The 23570-nt window shown below is 40.3% G+C and overlaps 1 protein-coding gene across 1 annotated transcript in view; it reads right to left on the minus strand.

Annotated features, from left to right (window-relative positions):
* Window positions 1-2688: 2688 nt before the first annotated feature.
* rnf217 (ring finger protein 217) overlaps window positions 2689-23570 on the minus strand; it is a 105710-nt gene continuing 84828 nt past the window's right edge. The window contains exons 5-6 of the mRNA XM_073057366.1: window positions 20577-20648; window positions 2689-6539 (exon numbers count right to left, since the gene is read on the minus strand). Of these exons, the coding sequence (XP_072913467.1) occupies window positions 6466-6539; window positions 20577-20648 (146 nt within the window). The 3' untranslated portion in view covers window positions 2689-6465. The remainder of the gene's footprint in view (window positions 6540-20576; window positions 20649-23570) is intronic.

Consider the following 23570-nt stretch of genomic DNA (forward strand, 5'->3'; position numbering starts at 1 on the left):
TCTGGATTATGTGAATATAATGTTCTTCCATTTGGGATGAAGAATGCCCAGGTATTAACTCTGTGATTCAGGGATTGAAAGATACAGATGCTTACATTGACAATTTAGTGACAGGAAATGATACTTAGGAAGCACACATTACTGCGGTGGAGAAATTACTTGAAAGGCTTTCAAAAGCTAACTTAACTATTAACTTAGCTAAAAGTCAATTCGGACATGCCACCGTAACTTACCTTGGTTATGTTATGGGTCAAGGTAAGGTAGCTCCTGTTCAGGCAAAAGTTCAGGCAATTTTAGAGATTCCCACTCCAATTGGGGGAAAAACTCAGAAGATGCCTGGGAATGGTAGGATATTACTGAAAATTTTGTAAGAATTTTGCTAATGTTGCCCTTCCATTAACTAACCTCTTGAAGAAGAATGAAAAGTTTGTGTGGACAGTGCCTTGTCAAGAAGCATTTGAAAAATTGAGAACTATGATATGTCACCAACCTGTGCTCAAGGCACCTGACATTGAAAAACCTTTTTCATTAGCTGTAGATGCTGGTGATGAGGCTGCAGGAGCAGTATTAATGCAAAGGAATGAGGGTGATAAGATTGATCATCCCGTAGCTTACTTTTCTAAGAAATTTAATAAGCATCAAAGACACTATTTGACAATAGAAAAGGAATTGTTATCTCTTGTTTTGGCCTTAGAACATTTTGATGTGTATGTTGGTATAATTAAAAAGCCAATCAACGTCTACACTGACCATAATCTGCTAGAGTTTCTGAGTAAGATGAAAAACAAAAATAGAAGGTTATTAAATTGGAATTTAATGTTACAGGAGTACAATATTTTGATAACTCATATTCAAGGTAAAGATAATGTGATTGCTGATTGTCTATCTCAATGTTGAATGTACAATGTAATTTTTTTTATGGAGTGATAGTGATATTTTCACATTTGTAACACTCCTGGGTAATAATTTGTAAGGTGCTGTATGATAATAACTATGTACACTGTGTATGTTGTAAATTTAAATACATTTGTATTTTTTTTCTTTTGTAAATAATTGTTAAAATTTTGTTCATGACAGACTAAATTTTTTTTTTGGAGGGAGGTGTTACGTACCCGTTGGTATCTTGTGCCTGTCACATTACCATGATGTAATTGAGGCTCTGCTGGGCATGAGGTAATGGTCTTATGATGGTGGAATGACGTCATTTTCCCGCCAGTGAGAGGTCACGTGATAGTTTTTTTTCCCAACAGGGTATAAAAGGAGAACCCCTCCCTGTGACGTGGGGCAGTTCGTGGTTGAATTCATCAGTGGCTCCGTTCTGCTGCGTATTCGATGTTATGACGCAGTTTTGTTTTAAAGTGGAGTTTTACTTTCTGCCTTAAGTCTCAAAGCTTATTGCCAGCAGTTTTGCACACTACTGCCAGTTCAGTCCAGTCCAGTCGGAGAGTGAAGATTTATCGAAGTTCGGGAGGCTGGAGAATCGAGGAAAGTTGTTGTTGTTGGCTGTAAAGCAGGTTCCACCTTTATTTAATGTTCATACGAGGAATTAGTAACCTGTGTCCATGATAACTCCTGCTTTGCCAAAAAAGAGCAGAAAGAGTTGGATGCAGAGTTTCATCAAGGAAAGGTCAGTGCCTTTAAGCCATTTTATTTCCTTCAATCGTAAATCCCTCGGCAAAGCATACTTCGGCTGGGATCAGCAGTAAAGTCGCGAAAGAGGATTTAATTACTTCAAGGTAAGTCTCTCCCTTAACTGACTATAAATCACTTTGGACTTTTTGCAATACTACTTTAAAGAACTGTTTTCGCATTATCACTTTAAGAACTGTTCGAGCTGCCATATTGCAGCTGGCTTCCGGTTAAGTTGGTCATTTGTTTACTTTTGGGTTTTTTTTTTTAGCAGTGTTTAATAAATGTTTTATTTGTTATAAAAAAAACCCTGTCTCATTTATATATTCATTGTTGCTGGATCGTAACACTCCTAACTATAACCATCCTTCAGCCTTCTTGGATTTCTAGCATCTGCAGACTTACTCGTGTTTATGGTCAAGAGGTTCAGTTGTCATTCAGACCAAACATCAGAATGGGGAAGAATCGTGACTGAAGTGATTTTGACTGTGGAATGATCGTTGGAGCCAGACAGGGTGGTTTGAATTCTCAGAAACTGCTGATTTGAGATGCTCAAGCTCAAGTCTCTGTAGTTTACAGAGAATGATGTGGAAAACAAAGGATATCCAGTGAGCAGCAGTTCTGAGGGCAAAAGCATCTTGCTAATGGGAGAGGTCAGAGGAGAATGGCCAGACTGGTTCATGCAGACAGGAAGGTGACAGAAACTGACCTGACCATGCGTTACAACAGTGGTGTGTAGAAGAGCATATATGAATGTACAACACATCAAACCTTGAAGAGGATGGGCTACAGAAGTAGAAGATCACTAACGTACATTCAGTGACTACTTTATTAGGTACAGGAGGTACCTCAAAGTGACCACTGTAAGTATGTTAATTTTTAAAAATTTATATTTGTAAAATAGACTGAATGTAAAGAAATTAAGCATATTGATTGCAATTTCTGTCACATGCATGAAATGAAGTTTGTCCTCAAAGTACTTTTAATTAAAGCACCAAAAAAAAAATTCAAACCCAATGAGAAAATACAAGTTTTGACACAATTAAAAACACAACACAATGTAATTCCATTTTATTTCTTTTCTCTATAGAATAGTACATTTGATATACTTAATCACATTATTTCAGCTACTGTTTTGCACAAAAAAAGCTATCAGAAGTAGTACTGGTAGTTGTTTCTGCTCCAGTCACAATGAATTACCCAAGCAGTTATTTCTAGTTGTTGGATGCAGATGAGCCATTAATCAGACACATTTACATAGAATTTATGCACAGTAACTTCCATCATCTGACTCATGTAGTGGTTAATATGAAAATGGCTTAACAACTACATATTCCTTTTTTTAAAAACTAAAGAAAATGAACATGAATAAGCTTAAATATACTTTTGCAGCACAATCCACAGAAACTGCTTGTAAAAGTAACATTTTTGATTATTTCCCTGACCCTGGCCAGCAGGATCTTAAAATTGACAGAAGACGAATAAACAAGTGCAAAGTACCTCTAGTTTCAAGTTTTTCTCTGCTTTCTTATATGTGTATGTGGTGGTGGTGAGGAAATAAAGGAAATTTAATTTGGCATTAAAATATGAACATCTTTGTGTTTGCACTCTGGATCATTGCTAATTAGCTAAATTTTATGCAGTTTGCTCATGAAAAGATGATGAAATCATGTCAAATAAAAAAGGCACATCCTTTGGTAATGAATTGTCTATTAATACAGACATTTAAGGGCACTATGCAGTTTTCATTAATTCTGTAGCTATTTAGAAACAGAAATACACTGCCTACATCAAAAATCACTTACATAAGAAAATCTGTAACTGTTCAGTTATCCGTTTGCTCTTGCAGTTAACTTCGTAACATTTTGAGGAAGATTAACTGTCTTGTTATAAAGGGCACACGAAAGGAAACAGAACAAAAGGGTGACCTGAGTGGATATTACCGATTGCAAAAGTGAAGTATATTGTACAAAATTTCTTTGTGGGTTGTGGTTTTGCTAAATTAGCCCCTTAACAGATTTAAAAAAATTACTCTCAAATTATTAGCAATTTAAAATTTTGTTTCATTTCTCATGCCAGTCGTGTATCAGCTTAGACAAACCAGACTTGGCCAGAAAGTTGCTTTAAAAAGAAGCCTGCTGTTTTTAGGAGATTATTGTGCAAACTGGAAGTGCACAATTTATACAACCATATTACTGATAAAGAATACAAAATATCTCTGAATAAGTGATGAACTTAATTGTCTCTTGTTTAGGTCACTTAATTAACAATAAATTAACCTTGTCTTTTGCAAGATCTCTGCCATTCACATTTCAACAACCTGTTAGCTTCAATCAGTTTCTAATAATTCCCACTACTAAAATAAAGCAAGGGCAGTTTTTTTTAAATTTAGGGATGAAGAGATGTGAAACCCCACGATCATCTTTTATTATATATGACTTGACGGAACTAAGTAAAATATATTTGGTTTTAGTAAAATCCATATTGTATGATAACAAAAATTCTGCATATCCAAAGAAGTTCTTTTTGTCTGAATTAAAGTCTGCAAATGTAATCAGGTCAAAACTGATAAAGGTCCAGTGGTTAATAAAAACAAATCAACCAAAAGAATGTTGCTTTTAATTAGACACAGGTTATAGGTTAATTCCATGACCTGCACTTCCTTGTTGTGAGCTCAGTGTCAGAGGAAGTTTTAATTATGCTGCCCGTGTTCTGTGCAAGTTTGGTTTCCTCATGGATCTAATTCATTGCTCATTATTTTCTCAGCTTTGTTTGCAAAGAGGTGTTTGGAACTTAAACTTTTCTCACTAGTTACTATTTTATGGTCTTATACTCACAGAAACTGTAACAATAAATCATGCTCAATTTGTATAATTTTATCATAATATTCAGCCAATCATGAAAACATCGTTTTACACTCAAAAAGATGTTAACACAACTGGATGTCAAGTTTTGTTGGAGTTATACTGTATCTATCAACATTTTCAACTAAGTATTTTATTGGGCTTTTATAAGTTATAAAACTGAAAGTCAGTAATCTCAAACCACTTTTTGCTATCCAGTAAAATAAAATGCCAACTTTGCCAGGTGTGCAGGATATGACTGGTTATATTAATACTGAGTTTCTTATTACTTTAATTGAAAAATAACTCGCTACAAATTAATATTTAAACAAAGAATTTATAAAACATTCTTTTTTAAACATTTCAGCAGAATTTTGATAAAGTACTGAACTTCGAATCGGTTTAAACGGAGAAGTCCAAAATGGCTAATAACTGTGAGATACTACAATATCTGAACTATTTTTCTCATATTATTGGATCAGCTAGTGAAAGGAGGTACCTATGAAGAAACATTTCTAGCAAAACCACATCTTCCCAAACTTACAACTTTTTTTGCAGTTCTCTGCAAAAGTTGACATTAAGTTTTCTTATTTTCAAATTATGATAATGACAACCATGAGACTCATCTTATTGCAGTATAGAGTTAATATATATCTTACATAGAGCATGGCTATCAGCAGCAGAGGGATCTCCTCCTCTTAAAAAATTAATAAGGCACAAAAAGTTACCTTATATGGCATCAGTTGATGATGTTAGATGGAATGCAAGCTGCTGGAGGAAGAACTTTCTTCTCTTCTGCTCTCCTGGCAATTAGCCGCAAGTTGCATGAGGCAATTTAGCTAAGTGGAAAAATCCCAGGCTGCCATGAATTCATACTTCCATGTAATATACTGTGGCTCCTCACAGATCCAGGATGGGGAGAGCCCATTTGGCACCCCGGGTCTCTTCCACAGCTCTTACCGTGGAGCAGCAGGTAGTGCTCTCTGTAACACTTGAGTCCATCTGTGACCAGTGATCAAGGCTACAGAAGTGGATTGTTAAAACCCAAAACAAAAATTCCTTCAGCATTTTAAATTATTTACACCTACTGCTTCTGGTCCCCAACAGCTTACTTTTAAATATTGATGACACCAATCACTGATTCAATAACAACAAATCAAATGTTCGCTTTTTGCAAGATCTCTGCCATTCATATTTCAGCAAACTGTTAACTTCAACCAGTTTCTAATAATTCCCACTACTAAAATAAAGGGCAGTTTTTCATCTGGGGGAAAAAACAGACTATGTACATTACGTTGGCTACAATTTAAGCTCCTTGAGTATTATAATGATAAGGATTGCTTGCTCTTTGGACTAAATAGAAGAGTTAACTTGAGTTCCCTTCTAAAACTCCCCAGTTTAATTCTTCATGGATCAGCTGAATTATAATTGCAATTCTAAAAGTGATGGCTGTTAACAACTGGATGATATATTGATATAGATGAGGGTCAAATGAAGTGGAGCATGTAACATGTGAATATTCCTTGAGATGATATTTTTCCATTACAAAAGGAACAGAAGTGTCATATAGTGCAGAAAAAAGTATTCTTCAGAAATTAAGATGTTAAGACAGTGTTAGAACAATACAGGAAGTGCAAACGTTACTACAGGCTCGCACCATCCATGATCATAACTAACATGTGCAAAATGGTAAAACAGCCCCTTCATCAGCACGCTTATGTTTTACTCCTGATGCAGCCACTTCGCAACAAATTGATTATTTTCTTCTTTCTTTGACTTGTACATCACAGTGCTTGTAGCCAGATCTTTGGAAGTATTCTGAGAATGGTGTACTGCTTGGTAATATGGCCAAAAAAAATAAAATTCATGGCAACATTCGCAGTTTCACATTTGTTCGATATCTAGTTGTTAGTTACGTGCTATTGCTTCTCACTGCGGAGTTCTGTGAAGACCCTGACACATCCGTCGTTACCCGTGTAAGTGAGACTTCTGTTTATGTAAACATACCAGTCTGCGATCGTTTCCTCTGCTTTTTACAAATGTAATAGATAGGAAAGACAAACAAACCTATGAAAAAAAGAATAAGAAAACCTGCATTAGAATTCATTTATTAACATATTTTTGGAGTTTACTTTTTTAAAAAAGCTATTTGTAAACCCCTTGCTAATAAAGTCCCATGATAAGTCAGCTCCATCATCGGTATTAGTCTCCATGGTATCCAAGATATGTTCAAAGAGCAGTGCCTCAGAAAGGTGGTGTCCATCATTAAGGATGCCCATCGCCCAGGGCATGCTCTCTTCTCATTGTTACCATCAGGAAGGAGGTACAGAAGCCTGAAGGCATACACTCAGTGATTCAGGAACAACTTCATTTCTGCCATCTGATTTCTAAGTGGGCATCGAACCCATGAACACTACCTCACTCACATTTTTATTTCTGTTTTTGCACTACTTATTTAATTTAACTAATTAAAATACTTATACATACTGTAATTCACATTTTTTCTATATTTATCATGTTTTGCATTGTACTGCTGCTGCAGAGTTAACAAATTTCATGACATATGCCAGTGATATTAAACCTAACTCTGATAAGAACACACTAAGTAGTGATAAAAATTTAACTGGTTTAAGATAAATGTATTACTAAATGATTGTAAATCGACAGAACATTAAAGTGCAGATTGTAGTGAAGCACAAAAAAAATGTTTGGCATTAGGTAGTTACATTGGTTCACAAAGTTGCTTTTGTTAAATAATTTGAATAGTATACTAAAATTTGCTCCTGCAATTACACAAAGTAGCACAATGTGATTAGGTAGGACGTGAATCCTGCTATTATGCTATTTAATTAAAAGTGATATAGACCACTTTTTCTCAGAGTCATACAATCATATAGCAAGGAAGCAGGTCTTTTCACCCGCAGAGTCCAAGTGGACTCTTCATGCACTCATTTACAATAATCCAACATTCATCCAATTTTATTCTATGTTGCCATTTATTGTATACAGGCTAGCACCTCACAGTAAAAGTACAAATATAAAATAATTACTTTTCATTTGTGATATATGATGGGAAAAGGAAGTTAACCAGGAGGAATTTAAGTCAGAGAGTGGTGAATCACTGAAATTCTTTACCACTGGCAAATGCGGAGGCCAAGTCTTAAGGCAGAGGTTAATAGATTCTTGATTAGTCAAGGCATGAAGGGATACAGGGGTGGGGAGGCAGAAAATTGGGACTGGGGAGTAAAGATGTATTAGCCATGATGAAATGGTAGAGCAGAATTGATGGGCCAAATGGCCTAATTCTGCTCCAATAACTTATAGTCTTACGTTTTGCATAATGATTCCAGTAATCTTTTCAAAGATTAATATATTATAAGTGCAACCATTACACCACCTCTTTGAGGATAGTTTATGAATAATTGAGATTGTATTTGTCATATGAAAATGGAAAATTTCCAATAATTTGCAATTTACCATGGGACGGAGTCATGTGCTGAATTTTAAAAGCTACTGAAGTACTTCCAAACTTCTGAAACAATTGTGCTCCAAAAGTAATAAATTTTTATGTACCACATACATATATTTAACAGGACTGAACTTCTAAAAGCATTATGAAATATTTTTTCCTGACTCTATAGACTGAGGATGGAATCATACTGTAAGTTGAAGTCAGTGCTTCGGTATTAATTTTTGATCTCTACTTCTTTCGGGTTCACTTGCCTGATATATGAGACTGAAAAATGCCCGTTTAAGTCAAATTAACCCATGACCTCAACAAGAGCAGGGTCAGAAAGCACGAGAACTGCAGATGCTAGCTTCTTTGGGCATAGTGCTTCATAAGAACTGGCAAAACATCGACAAAATTAAAATGTTGTTTCATTTTTGATCTTTGTACTTCTCTCCAGTAATGTCTGCAGATTTCCAATATTGCCATTTTATAACATCTAAGCTTCTAAGCTAAATAAAAGGTGAAATCCAATCACGTCATCTTACGCATGTTGGCAGTATTGTAGTCTGAAAATAATTCAGTCAGCAGAAGCAGTAAGTTTGCCCTAAGACGGCAAAAACCAGGAATTTTCCTACTCCTCATCCCAATTACCCATTTCAATACCTCACAGTGACTAAACCGAGAAGAGTATTTTCTGGTATACTTCATTGGGATATGAAGTACAGTACTGTGCTGAAGTTTTAGGCACATGTATCAGAATCAGGTTTAGCATCACCGGAATGTGTGGTGAAATTTGTTGACTTTGTTAAATATACAAGACCATATAGGTAGAGTGCTTAAGATTTTTGCACAGTACTATAGTAATTTTATATATTGCACTGTACTGCCACAAAAAAAAAACAAATTTTATGACATATGAGCAATGATAAACCTGATTCTGATATGTCTTACTATCTTTCCCTTCAGTTAGTCCTGACGAAGGGTCTTGGCCCGAAACGTCGACAGTGCTTCTCCTTATAGATGCTGCCTGGCCTGCTGTGTTCCACCAGCATTTTGTGGGTGTTGTTTGAATTTCCAGCATCTGCAGATTTCCTCGTGTTTGCTGATTCTGATATGGATCTCTTTTGTGGACTGAGAGTGAAAACGGTTTAGGGAGAGGGGAATAATGGTTGGGGAAAGGGAAAGGGAGAGAGGAGGGAGAGGGAAGCACCAGAGAGACACTCTGTAATGATCAATAAACCAAATGTTTGGAATCAAATGTCCTTGCCTGGTGTCTTGGGGCTGTGGGGTGTGACTGCAACCCTCCCCCCCCCACCACCCTGTCCCTGGCATTTCTTTTCCACCACCTGTCCCACACCCCTTCCGCAGCCTTTCACCCTCTCCATTCCCAACATCCTCTTCTGCCAGATTTTGCTCCCAGTGAGGTAAGGCCAGGTAAGTTCCTTTAATTAATCTAATTAACTTAGGAGTAGGTAATGGAGGCAGCAGTTAGGGCAGTTGAGTGCTCCGTTTGCAGTTTGTGGGAAGTCAGGGTGAGCACAATTGTCCCTGATGACTATACCTGTAAAAGGTGCATCCGCTACAGTTCCTGACAAACTGAGTTTGGGAACGCAAGCTGGAGCTGGAGAAACTTCAGATTATTCCGGAGGCAGAGGCAGAAATAGATCAGAGTTTCAGGGAGACAGTCACCCCTAGGAGTCAGGAGACAGGTAACTGAGTGACTGTCAGGAGAGGGATGGGAAATAGACAGGAAGAGCAGAGAACCCCTGTGGCTGTTCCCATCAACAATAAGTATACCGTTTTGGATACTGTTGGTGAGAACAACCTACCAGGGTCAAGTTGTAGTGCTCGTGTCTCTGGCACAGAGACAGGACCCTCAGCTCAGAAAGTAAGGAGGGAGAAGAGGAGAGCAGTAGTGATAGGGGATTCGATAGTTAGGGGGACAGATAAGAGGTTCTGTGGGAGAGATCGAGAATCCCGGATGGTCTGTTGCCTCCTTGGTGCCAGTGTCCGCAATATCTCAGATTGAGTTCTTGGAATTCTCAGGAGGGAGGGTGAGCTGCCAGATGTCGTGGTTCACGTAGGGACCAATGATGTGGATAAGAAGGAGGAGGAGGTCCTGCAAAGAGAGTTTAGAGAGTTAGGTGCAAAGCTGAAGGACAGGACCTCCAGGATTGCTACCCATGTCATGTGCTAGTGAGGCTGGAAATAGGAAGATAATGCAGCTAAATACGTGGCTAAGGAGATGGTACAGGAAGGAGGGCTTCATGTTTCTGGACAATAGGGCTTTGTTCCAGGGAAGGTGGGACCTATTCTGACAGGATGGTTTGCACCTGAACTGGAGGGGGACTAACATCCTTGTGGGAAGGTTTGCTAGTGCTGCTCCAGCGGGGGGGGGGGGGGGGGGGGGTTAAACTAGATTTGCAGGGGGAAGGGAACCAGAGTGTTAGAGCAGATAGTGAGGTGGAGGAAGATAAAGGTCATGTGAGGACTGCATGCATAGACAGAAATCAAAGGTTTGTACATGATAGAAATGTTCTCAGGTGCATCTATTTCAATACAAGGGGTATTGTAAGTAAGGCAGATGAGTTTAGGGCGTGGATTGGCATGTGGGATTACAACATTATTGTTATTAGTGAGACTTGGTTGCAGGAGGGGCAGGACTGGCAGCTTAATGTTCCAGGGTTCCGTTGTTTCAGACGTGATGGGGGAGGGATTAAAGTGGGAGGAGTGGCATTACTAGTCAGGGAAAATATCACAGCTATGCGCAGACAGGACAGCCCAGAGGCCTTGTCTACAGAGGCCATATGGGTGGAGCTGAGGAACAGGAAAGGTGTGATCACACTAATAGGTTTGTATTATAGACCGCCCAATAATCGGAGAGAATTGGAGGAGCAAATCTGTAGAGAGATAGCAGACCGATGTAAGAAACAGAAAGTTGTAATGGTAGGGGATTTTAACTTTCTTCATATTGACTGGGACTCCCACACTGTGAAAGGGCTAGAGGGCTTGGAGTGTGTCAAATGTGTTCAGAAAAGTTTTCTAAATCAATATATAGAGGTACCAACGAGAGAGGATGCAATACTTGATTTCCTATTAGGGAACCAGACAGGCCAGATGACAGAACTATGTGTAGGTGAATATTTTCGGTCCAGTGACCATAATGTCATTAGTTTCAAGTTAATTATGGATAAGGATAGGTCTGGTCCTCGAGTTGAAATTCTAAATTGGAGAAGGGCCAATTTTGTGGAAATGAGCAAGGATCTAGGAAGACAACTAAGTTGTTTTCTGGCAAGGATGTGTTCAGTAAATGGAAGGTCTTCAAAGGTGAAATTTTGAGAGTGCAGAGTTTGCATGCTCCTGCCAGGATTAAAGGCAAAGTTAACAGGCATAGGGAACCTTGGTTTTCAAGAGATATTGGCGATCTGGTTAAGAAAAAGAGAGAGGTGTATAGCAGGTATAGGCAACATGGAACAAATGAGGTACTTCAAGAGTATAGAAAATACTAAAGAAGGAAATCAGGAAGGCAAAAAGAAGACACGAGGTTGCTTTGGCAGATAGTGTGAAGGTAAACCCGAAGGGTTTCTACAAGTATATTAAGAGCAAAAGGATAGTAAGGGACAAAATTGGTCCTCAAGAGGATCAGAATGGTCGTCTATGTGTGGAGCCTCACGAGATGGGGGAGATCTTAAACAGTTTTTTTGCATCAGTATTTACTCAGGAAACTGGCATAGCGTATATGGAAGGAAAGGAAACAAGCAGTAATGTCATGGAACATACAGAGATTAAAGAGGAGGAGGTGCTTGCTGCCTTACAGTGATTAAAGGTAGATAAATCCTCCTGGCCTGACATGGTATTTCCTTGGACCTTGAGAGAGACTAGTGTAGAAATTGCAGGGGTCCTGGCAGAAATATTTAAAATGTCCTTAGCCACGGGTGCAGTGCCAGAGGATTGGAGGGTAGCTCATGTTGTTCTGTTGTTTAAAAAAAGCTCCAAAAGTAAACCAGTTAATTACAGGCAGGTGAGCCTGACATCAGTAGTAGGTAAATTATTGGAAGGTGTTCTGAGAGGTTGGATATACAAGTATTTGGACAGTCAAGGGCTGATTAAGGATAGTCAGTGTGGCTTTGTGTGTGGTAGATTGTGTTTAACGAATCTTGTAGAGTTTTTCGAGGAGGTTACCAAGAAAGTAGATGAAGGAAATGCTGTGGATGTTGTATACATTGACTTTAGTAAGGCATTTGACAAGGTCCCACATGGGAGGTTAGTTCAGAAGGTTCAGACACTAGATATCCATGGAGAGGTTGTAAACTGGATTCAAAATTGGCTGTGTGGGAGAAGACAGAGAGTGGTAAAGGATGATTGCTTCTCAGACTGAAGGCCTGTGACTAGTGGTGTGCCTCAGGGATCTGTGCTGGGACCATTGTTGTTTGTTGTCTATATCAATGATCTAGATGATAATGTGGTAAATTGGATCAGCAAGTTTGCTGATGACACTAAGATCAGAGGCTTTGTGGACAGTGAGGAAGGCTTTCAAAGCTTGCAGAGGGATCTGAACCAACTGGAAAAATGGGTCAGGAAATGGCAGATGGAATTTAATGCAGACAAGTGTGAGGTGTTGCATTTTGGAAGAACAAATCAAAATAGGGCATACACAGTAAATGGTAGGGCACTGAGGAGTGCGGAGGAACAAAGGGATCTGGGAGTTCAGATACATAATTCCCTGAAAGTGGCGTCACAGGTAGACAGGGTTGTAAAGTAGGCTTTTGGCATCCTGGCATTCATAAATCAAAGTATTGAGTATAGGAGTTGGGATGTTATGGTGAGGTTGTATAAGACATTGGTGAGGCCAAATACAGAGTATTGTGTGCAGTTCTGGTCACCTAACTATAGGAAGGATATCAGTAAGATTGAAAGAGTGCAGAGAAGATTTACTAGGATGTTGCTGGGTCTTCAGGAGTTGAGTTACAGGGAAAGATTGAACAGGTTAGGATTCCTTGGAGTGTAGAAGAATGAGGGGGGATTTGATAGAGGTTTACAAAATTACGAGGGGTATAGACAGAGTAAATGTGAGTAGGCTCTTTCCACTTAGGTTAGGAGAGATAAATACGAGAGGACATAGCTTTAGGGTGAAAGGGGAAAGGTTTGGGGTAACAGTAGGGGGAACTTCTTCACTCAGAGAGTGGTGTGAGTATGAAATGAGCTGCCATCTGACATGGTAAATGTGGGCTCACTCTTAAGTTTTAAGAATTAATTAGATAGATACATGGATGGGAGAGGTTTGGAGGGTTATGGACTGGGTGTAGGTCAATGGGACTAGCGGAATCAAGTTTCGGCACAGACTAGAAGGGCCGAATGGCCTGTTTTCTGTGCTGTGGTGTTCTATGGTTCTATTTATAAACTTGCTCTCCACTCCACATTGAGAAATACAGTACTGTGCAAATGTCTTAGATAACCTAGCTAAATATATGTGCCCAAGACTTTTGTACCCAGTACTGTCGTTTTAACATTTTTCACTCAATCAGCAACCTGGAAATGAATAATCTGGAAACAGGAGTTCAAATCACTTCATTGCAGCTGGAAGGTGGGGGGGGGGGGGGTGGTGTGGTAATTTAAATTAATTGATTAAGTATGGAATTAAAAAGCAAGCGTTGGCCGTGGTATCTTTAACCTACAAACATACTAGGCTGTCCTATAAAGCTATCCAGTTGTGTTGTTTAGGCACGAAAACTTGATGCCTGTAACTGATTTGAGTCTCCAGGGTAATGAAGTGTGGTTCACCTTTAATTGCGAGGAAAGTCACTCAATTTGCAATGTAATTAAGGATAGGTAACAGACTGCCAGAGACTTGAATGAATTCAGAAGAAACATTTCAGTATGATGGTAAAAACTGTACTTTCATAAACAAAACTATTTGATTAGCTGACCTTCATACCAAATAATGAAAAGGAGGCTAGTTAGAATTAGCAACATGATGGAAAGATTTACTGCTTCTTTTGAAACTAATACAATAGTCCTTTTACTGATAGCTCCAAGGTCAGCAAGTTTAACATCCAGTTCAGAAATGAAGATAGTTTCATTATAAAATGGTTAAAACATGGAATTATTATTCAGCAGTTTAATTCTAAGAATAATTATCAGCGAGGAAAGCTATTCAGTAATGGGGTAAGTGAAGTTGAGTGAAGTTATCCCATCTGATTCAGGAGCTTGATGGTTGAGGGTTAATAATGATAGTCTTTAATAATAATTATACTCTTTCAACGTGTAAATGAATATAATCTTTGTTGCACTTCATAGAAGATGATGTGATGGTGTTATAGGTGCTCTTTCTTCTCTTTTCCAAAATGCTGCCTTGAGCTGTTGTATTTTTAAGGCATTTTGTCTTTTTATTTGCAGTTAATCCTGCTGAATTTATGGTCAGAGACTTGGGGTAGCCTTAACATGTGTCTGCTTGTCAGCTGGGGTCCTCTTGCTGAAATGGTTATCTTATGACATTTTGTGAAATCAGTGTTTTGCCACATGGCAACTACTCCCTCCCCACCGTTGAGCACATCGACACGAAACGCTGTCCCCGGAAAACAGCACCCATCAACAGGGCACCCCACCACTCAGGACACGCTCTCTTCTCGCTGCTGCCATCAAGAGAGGACTTTGACCACCAGGTTTAGGAATGGTTACTAGCTCTCAGCTATCAGGCTCTTGAACCAAAGGGGTAACTTCATTCAACAAACCTGAGAAAATCTGCAGATACTGGAAATCCAAATTAATACACAGCAAAAGCTGGAGGAACTCAGCAGGTCAGGCAGTATCCGTGGAAAAGAGCAAGCAGTTGATGTTTTGGGCAGAGATCCATCACCAGGATGAAGTTCTGGTGAAGGGTCTCGGCCCGAAACGCTGATTGTTTACTCCTTTCCACGGATGCTGCCTGGCCTGCTGAATTACTCCAGTATTTTGTGTCTGTTACTTCACTCAACTTCACCTTTATCATTGAAATGTTCCCACAATCTATGGACTCACTTTCAAGGACTCTTCATCTCATTTCCTTGATATATCTATCTATCTATCTATCTATTTATTTATTTATTAATTATTTCTTTCTTCTTGTATTTGAACTGCTTTAGTCTTTTGCACACTGGTTGAACACCAAGTTGGTACAGTCTTTCGTTGATTCTATTATGGTTATTATTCTAATATGGATTTATTGAGTATGCCCACAAAAATGAATCTCAGGGTTGTATATGATAACATAAATGTACTTTGACAATCAATTTATTCTGACCTTTAAACTAACATTTTCTCTAACAGCATTACCATGAACTTGCAACCTGCACAGTACAGCAAATGCAGCAATGACAGGAAGGTGAAATTCAACACCAGGTAAAATACGTTAAAGACGCCATCTTCCTAATTTTGTGGAAGATGTTAGTCTAATGAGAAGAGGACATCAGTTCTCGGTGTGCCATATACCAAGATAGAGCAAATTCAAAAAGACTGAAAAAACAAGAAACTATGGGTTAATGAGTCTAACATTTGTTAATGTAAAATTTGTTAGATTTGTTAACGTAAAAGTTATTAGATTCTGGAAACTTGGTCAATCAGAAGAGTATCAACATTGTTCTATGAAAGGGAAATCTTCACTGACAAATTTGGTGGAATCCTTTGTGGAAATAACAAAAAAAGGAGGATAAAGATAAATCAAACACAAGAGATTCTGCAGATGCTGCAAATACTGAACAACAAACACAAAGTGGCAAAATTCTAGATGTAGTGTATTTGAATTTCCTGAAGGTATTTAATGAGGTGCTATATTGCAGGTTACTGCAGAAGATAGTATGGGGCTTGACTAATATCTTAGTATGGATAAGAGAGTGACTTACTAATGGAAAACAGAGACAATGAATCGATGGATAATTGGATTGGCAATAAGTATTTAAAGGGGGGGGGGGGCACCATGGTGATCAGTTGTGGGATCCCGATAGCTTATAATTCACATTGTTAGCTTGGCTAAAGGAGCTGACAGCATTGTAGTTAAAGTTGCTAATTGGAACATATTTGTGAAGAGGAAGCAAAGAGCTCATAGAAGAATATAGAAAGGTTAATTAAAACACCAGAGGTACTGTAGATTAGTGGTCGCCAACCTGTCGATCACAATCAACTAGTTGATCTCTGAGACTTGCCCAGTAGATCTCGGAAAAAAAAGAAAAATCAATACACGAATACTGCTGAGAGATCGTTTCTGGGTTGTGGGATTTTAGTTCGGTTCTTTCTGCCCAGTGCGCATGCCTGTAGCTCCCCCACACTACACAGTGTAATTCAGTGGTCCCCAACCACCAGGCCGTGAGGAAACGATAGGAGTCAGCTGCACCTTTCCTCATTCCCTGTCACGGCCACTGTTGAACTTGAACCCACGCGAGGTCATCAGTCGCCTAACCGCAGTGGCACCCTCGCGCCAGGGATCACTGGTTGGCCTCGGGCGGCCGGCAGGAAGTGCCGTTGCTACTGGCCTGGAGCGCTGCCTCTAAACCTGTTTAACACACTGAATGTTTGTGGGGAACTCGGTGCTAAAATATTTGCAGACGACCTAATTCAGGCTCAGCGTTTTGTAAGTATCAGAGCAGCTACCGCACTGCGATCTACTGAAACAAACTTTTGTCGGCCGATAGATCCTACAGGGGGGTGGGCGTGTGCCCTGTTGCACTCCTCGCTCGGTTGGTCGCTTTCTCTGGACTGCGACCGCCGCGGGGACCTCCGGCCCTTACCTTGTCCTCTCACCCGACCCACGACCAGCCGCACCTGGCCAAGGCGTCTGGCGGTGGGTGGGTGGGAGACTGGAGCTCGGACCCGGAGGCTGTCTAATGAGGTAATGAAGCCCTCAAAACTGCTTCGGTACCCTGAGTCCAAGCACCCTGCACTTAAAGGCAAACTCATTGAGTTTTGTGAGCAGGAAAAAACGTGAGCAGTGCGGGACAGAAGCTAAGTGCCGAGAGCCACGAAAACTAAATTGTGGAATAGATTGGACATAAGGAACCTGCTTCGAGTATCGCTGCATTCCCGTCCTGTTTAACATTCTCCCCCTCCCCACCCCGTCAGCAAGAATATTGTCTATATTAAACCGGTCCGTGGTGCAAAAAAGGGTGGGTACCCCTGGTGTTCATACATTATTTCTACTTCCGGGCTGCAGGGTTTTACTTCCGGTCTTTTCTGCCCCGGTGCACATACATGTAACTAGTTGATCTGGGGTCGATCTGGGGTTTAAAAAGGTTGGTGACCACTACTGTAGATGAAAGATACCCAAAGTAACACACTCAAAATGTTGGAGGAACTCAGCAGGTTAGGCAGCATCTATTGAAAAGAATAAACAGTCAATGTTTCAGGCCGAAAACTTTCACCCCCAACTCTGCTGGTTCCACCTATAACCTGCCACCTTGTACTCCTTCCTCCCTCCCTCCTGCTATCTTCTTACTCTGACTTCTCCTTTTCCTTTCCAGTCCTGATGAAGGGTTTTGTCCCAAAACATCCACTGTTTACTCTTTTCCATAAATGCTGCCTGGCCTACTGAGTTCTTCCTGCATTGTGTGTCTGTGTCTGTCTGTGTTGCTTTAGACAGGTTAACCGACGGGGGAAGAAGTTGACAAGTGGAATATACTGTGAGAAAATGTGAGGTTATCCACTTTGGATGGAAGAATGGGAAAACAAGTATATAAATAAAGTTGCCCTACAAAGGGCTGCTGTAAACCAGGTTAAGAGTTCATTATACAGGAAATGACAGATTAATTGTTAGTCTGTAGGTTCATAAACTAGTGAGGGAAGCTAATGGAATTCAGTGTTTTATTGCATGCAGTAACGAGTATAAAAGTAGGGAGACTTTCATGTAACTTTGCTTGTGAGGTAACCATAGGACCATACACATAGGAGCAGAATTAGGCCATTCAGCACATAGAGCCTGCTCCACCATTTCACTACAGCTGATCCCTTTTCCCTCTCAATCCAATTCTCCTGCCTTCCACCCGTAATCTTTTACATCCTGACTAATTAATAACCTATCGACCTCCACCTTGAATACACCCAGTGACCTGGACTCCACAGCCACCCATTACAATGAATTCCACAGACTGAGGCAAGTGAGACCCCGCCCTCCGCCCTGCCCCGCGCCCTAAACTGAATTTTACAGGAGCACCTTTGAGGGCATCCTGACAAGCTGCATCTTCATCTGGTACGAGAGCAGAAGAGCATCAGAATGAGAGTGCCAACAAAGGACTGTCAGAACGGCCAGGAAGATCATAGGCATCTCCCTACAATCCATCAGGGAAGTTTATCAGGAGTGCTGAGTACGCAGGGCTCTTGGATTACCAAAGATCACACCCATCCATCCAGCATCTTCTTTGACTTTCTATCATCAGGCAGGAGACTCCGATGCATACAGTCGGAACTGTGAGGATGGGAAACAGCTTCTTCCCTCAGGCCATTAGGCTTCTGAACTCTCTGCCGCATCGCATTCAAAGTGTCACTGGTTAATTTGTTCTGTACCCTACAATGTTTAATGTATGCACTTTACTATTATATTTATGTGGAATTCATTTATATATTTAATTCTTATCTTCCTAAGTTGTAGTATGTAATATGTACTACTGTGCTTTACACCTTGGTGTGGAGAAATGTTGTCTCATTTGACGGTATACATGTATATAGTTAAACAAACATAAACTTGACTTGACTCTGGCTAAAGAAATTCCACCTCATCACCATTCTAAATGGATGTCCCTCTATTCTGAGGTTGTTCTCTCTGATCCAAGACCTCCCCCTAATGGGAAACATCTACTCCACATCCACTCTATCTAGGCATTTCAACATTTGATAGGTTTCAGTGAGGTCCCCCCCCCCCCCCATTCATCCAAATTCCAGCAAGTACTGGCCTAAAGCCATCAAATGCTCCTCATATGATTACCTGTTCATTCCCAGAATCATTCTCCTGCATCTCATCGGAATCCCATCGAATGCCAGTACATCTTCTCTTAATAAGGGGGCCAAAACTGCTCACAATACTCCAAGTGAGGCCTCACCAGTGCCATATAAAGCCTCAGCATTATATCCCCTCTTTTCTATTCTAGTCCTCTCAAAATGAATGCTAACATTGCATTTGCCTTCCTCACCACCAACTCAACCTGCAAATTAATAGTTAGGAAATCCTACCCAAGGACTTCCTTTGCACCCCAGTCCTTGAAATTTATCCCTGCTTAGAAAATAATCTAAGCTTTTCTTCCTTCTAACAAAGTGCATGACCATATTCTTTCCAACATTGTTTTCACCTGCCACTTCTTTGTCCATTCTCCTAATCTGTCTAAGCCCTTCTGCAGCCTCCCTACTTCCCGAACACCACCTGCTCCTTCACCTATCTTCATATTGTCTGCAAACTTGGGCACAAAGCTGTCAATTCTACCATCCAGATCATTGATATACAGTAGAAAAAGCAGTCTGAACAGCGACCCCTGAGGAACACCACTAGTCACCAGCAGTTAACCAGAAAAGGCTCCTTTTACTCACACTCTTTCCTCCTGTCAATCAGTCAATGCTCTAACCTATGCTGGGATATTTCCTGTAACACCATGGGCTCTTATCTTGTTCGGCAGCCTCATATGTAGCACCTTATCAAAGGTGTTCTGAAAATCCAAGTACAAAGCATCCACCAATTCTTCTTTGTCCATCTTGCTTGTTATTTCCTCAAAGAATTCCAACAGGTTTGTCCGGCAAGATTTTCCCCAAAGGAAACAATGCTAACTTTGGCCTATTTTATCAGGTGCCTCCAAGTACCCTGAGACCTCATCCTTAACAATTGACTCCAACCTCTTCCCAACCACTGAGGTCAGGCTAGCTGGTCTATAATTTCCTTTCTTCTGCCTCCCTCCTTTCTTGAAGAGTGGAGTAACATTTGCAATGGTCCAGTTCTCCGGAACCATGTCAGAATCCATTGATTCTTGAAAGATTGTTATCAATGCCTCTGCAATCTCTTCAGCAACTGGACATTCTTGAGATGCTGGAGGACACTGGAGCACTTGGATGCAGTCACAGGGAGAATGTACAAACAAATCACAGCCAGCGCCCAGGGTCAGGAGTGGATAGCCTGCGGTGCTGTGAGGCAATGATTGTCCCAGCCACATGTTTGCACAGTTTCCGGTTTGTGGATTAAAAACTAAAGTCTGCACTTACTTTGTTGTTTCACTGGAGGGCATCTTGCTGAATGACTAACGCTAAGCTCAGACAGCTGGCTATGATGAAAAAATCTTGTGCAGGCATGGGGAGATGGGTAGGCTGACATCTCGGCCAAGGATTGCTGAGAGGCTGAACAGACAGCCAAGCAACATTCATTGGCTTAGCTGCTTGTCAAAGCTATCAAGAAATACAAGTGTTTCTGAATTTTCAGTTCTGATAGCTTAATGTGAAATAGCTGTATTTCCACATTATCAGTTTTATAACAACCAAAATAAGATGCCATTATGTAAAATAATTTGCAAGGAAAATAATTTGCATGGAAAATTGTACAATCGGTGACATAAAGATATTTGCTGGAATAATTTTGTGTAAAGTCGACAATTTTACCAAATAATTAGTTCATAATTAACTGGAAAACTTAAATCAGAGAGTCCATTATTTCTTACCTACTACAAATGCTATGGCTCCAACCACCACAACCAAAACCAGCATCAAAGGAGCAATCAGTAACTTTCCAGCTGTAAGATGAAAAAAAACCTGTTAGAATAATTATATATAAAGACACATTCTTCCTTTCCTAGATCATTTGTGGTGAGGTGCAAATCTGCCTATCAGTGGGTGAGCACTTTGAGAGTAGACAGTAGGTGCACACAGAGGCAAAAGCAGTCAGTATTTATTTATTTAGAGATACAGCTTGGAATAGGCCCCTCCAGCCCAATGAGCTCCAACACCCAGTAATCTGATTTTACTCTAGCCTAATCACAGGACAATTTACAATTACCAATTAACCTACCAACCGCCATGTCTTTGGACTGTGGGAGGGAACTAGAGCACCTGGAGGAAACCCATGTGCTCACGGGAAGAATGTACAAACCTTCTTACAGTGGACGCTGGAACTGAACTCCGATGCCCTGAGTTATAACAGCGCTGTGCTAACCACTGCGAAAGTGTGGCGCCCCAAGTATTCCTTGCATTATATTTCAGTTCAGTGTAAGGGTCAAAGATAATGACCGTCTAAACAGTTCCAACAAAAATGTGAATTGTTGCCAATGAAAGCAAACTTGCCTGCTTAAAAATAACACTATCATCAATCTAGATCTTGCGAAGTGAGTTGGAGGAGAACTACCAGCATGACCTCTTTACACAATTGTTTACAAGTATTCTTACAAGGCTTCTACATGAGCCAAACTTTTCTTTTTTAATCCCTGGCAGTCATTTTCCCTACTTGCCCGCTAGTGCTGCCACATACTGACAAACAATTGTGCAGTAATTTTATGTATTGCACTCTACTGCTGCCAAAAAAAACCCAATCATGACCCTTCAAGTCAGTATTTAGTAGCAATTATATTTAGTAGCAATTTTTTATATTTTTAATTTTTTTTTATATTTAGCAACCTTTAGCAATAGTAGCAACGTTTGGCAACAATTATAGCCTTGAGTCTGTGTGGGTAGATCTCTGTCAGCTTTGCACATCAGGGCACTGCAATTTTCCCCCATTTTCCTGTACAAAACTGCTCAAGCTCTGTCAGATTGCATGGGGATCGTGAGTGGGAAGAGCCCTTTCCAAGTCCTGCCACAAATTCTCAATTGGATTGAGGGCTGGACTCTGACTTGGCCACCCCACTCCAGGACATTACATTAACATTGTTGTTTTTAAGCCATTCCTGTGTAGTTTTGGCTTTATGCTTGGGTTCATTGTCTTGCTGGAAAACAAATCTCCTCCCAAGTTGCAGTTCTCTTGCAGACTGCATCAGGTTTTCCTCCAAGATTTCCCTGTATTTTGCTGCATTCATTTTACCCTCTACCTTCACAAACCTTCCAGGGCCTGCTGCAATGAAGTATCCCCATAACATGATGTAGCCACCACCGTGCTTCACGGTAGGGATGGTGTGTTTTGAATATGTGCAGTGTTTGGCTTATGCCAAATGGAGCATTTAGTCTAATGGCCAAAATGCTCAGTTTTGGTTTTATCAGACCATAGAACCTTTCTCAGCTGTCTTCAGAGTCTCCCGCATGCCTTCTGCCAAACTCTAGCCAAGGTTTCATGTGAGTTTTTTTCAACAGTGGCTTTCTCTTTGCCACTCTACTATAAAGCCGTGACTGGTGAAGCACCCGGTCAACAGTTATTGTCAGCGCAGTCTCGCCCATCTCAGCCACTGAAGCTTGTAACTCCTCCCGAGTTGTCATAGGTCTCTTGGTGACCTCCCTCACTAGTCCCCTTCTTTCTCAGTTTTTGAGGATGGCCTGCTTTAGGCAGATTTGCAGCTGCGCCATATTCTTTCCGTTTCTTGATGACTGACCACTGTACTCCAAGGGATATTCAATGACTGGGATGTTTTCCTGTATCCATCTCCTGACGTGCTTTTCAATAACCTTTTCACAGATTTGCTTGGAGTGTCTTCATGGTGTAGTTTTTGGCAGGTTAGTGACTCACCAGTAGTTAGACCTTCCAGATAGAGGTGTATCTTTATTATGATCAATTGAAACACCTCGACTGTACACATGTTTCCAAAAACATATCTCCATTTAACTAATAGCTACTTCTAAAACGAATCGGCTACACCTGCGATGATTTGGTGTGTCATATTAAAGGTGGTGAATACATACAGACTCAATTATTTTGTTTTATATTTGCAATTAATTTAGATTCCTTGGTAGAGATCTGTTTTCACTTTGATATGAAAGAGTCCTTTTCTGTTGATCAGTCTCAAAAAAGCCTATTTAAATCCACTATGATTCAATGGTCTAATACAATAAAACATGAAAACTTCTGGGGGAGGGGGAGAAATACTTTTTATAGGCATGGTACGTGAGTGATGATAAACCCGATTCTGATATGGGTCTCTATTGCGGATTGAGAGTGGGAAGGGGGCAGGGAGAGGGGAATCGTGGTTGGGAAAAGGGGAAAGGGAGAGGCGAGGAAGCAGAAAGCACTGGACAGACATTCTGTAACGATCACTAGATAGATAGATAGATACTTTATTCATCCCCATGGGGAAATTCAACTTTTTTTCCAATGTCCCATACACTTGTTGTAGCAAAACTAATTACATACAATACTTAACTCAGTAAAAAATATGATATGCATCTAAATCACTATCTCAAAAAGCATTAATAATAGCTTTTAAAAAGTTCTTAAGTCCTGGCGGTAGAATTGTAAAGCCTAATGGCATTGGGGAGTATTGACTTCTTCATCCTGTCTGAGGAGCATTGCATCGATAGTAACCTGTCGCTGAAACTGCTTCTCTGTCTCTGGATGGTGCTATGTAGAGGATGTTCAGAGTTATCCATAATTGACCGTAGCCTACTCAGCGCCCTTCGCTCAGCTACCGATGTTAAACCCTCCAGTACTTTGCCCACGACAGAGCCCGCCTTCCTTACCAGCTTATTAAGACGTGAGGCGTCCCTCTTCTTAATGCTTCCTCCCCAACACGCCACCA

This window comes from Hemitrygon akajei, chromosome 9 (genome assembly GCF_048418815.1).
Source record: "Hemitrygon akajei chromosome 9, sHemAka1.3, whole genome shotgun sequence".
Taxonomy (NCBI): domain Eukaryota; kingdom Metazoa; phylum Chordata; class Chondrichthyes; order Myliobatiformes; family Dasyatidae; genus Hemitrygon; species Hemitrygon akajei.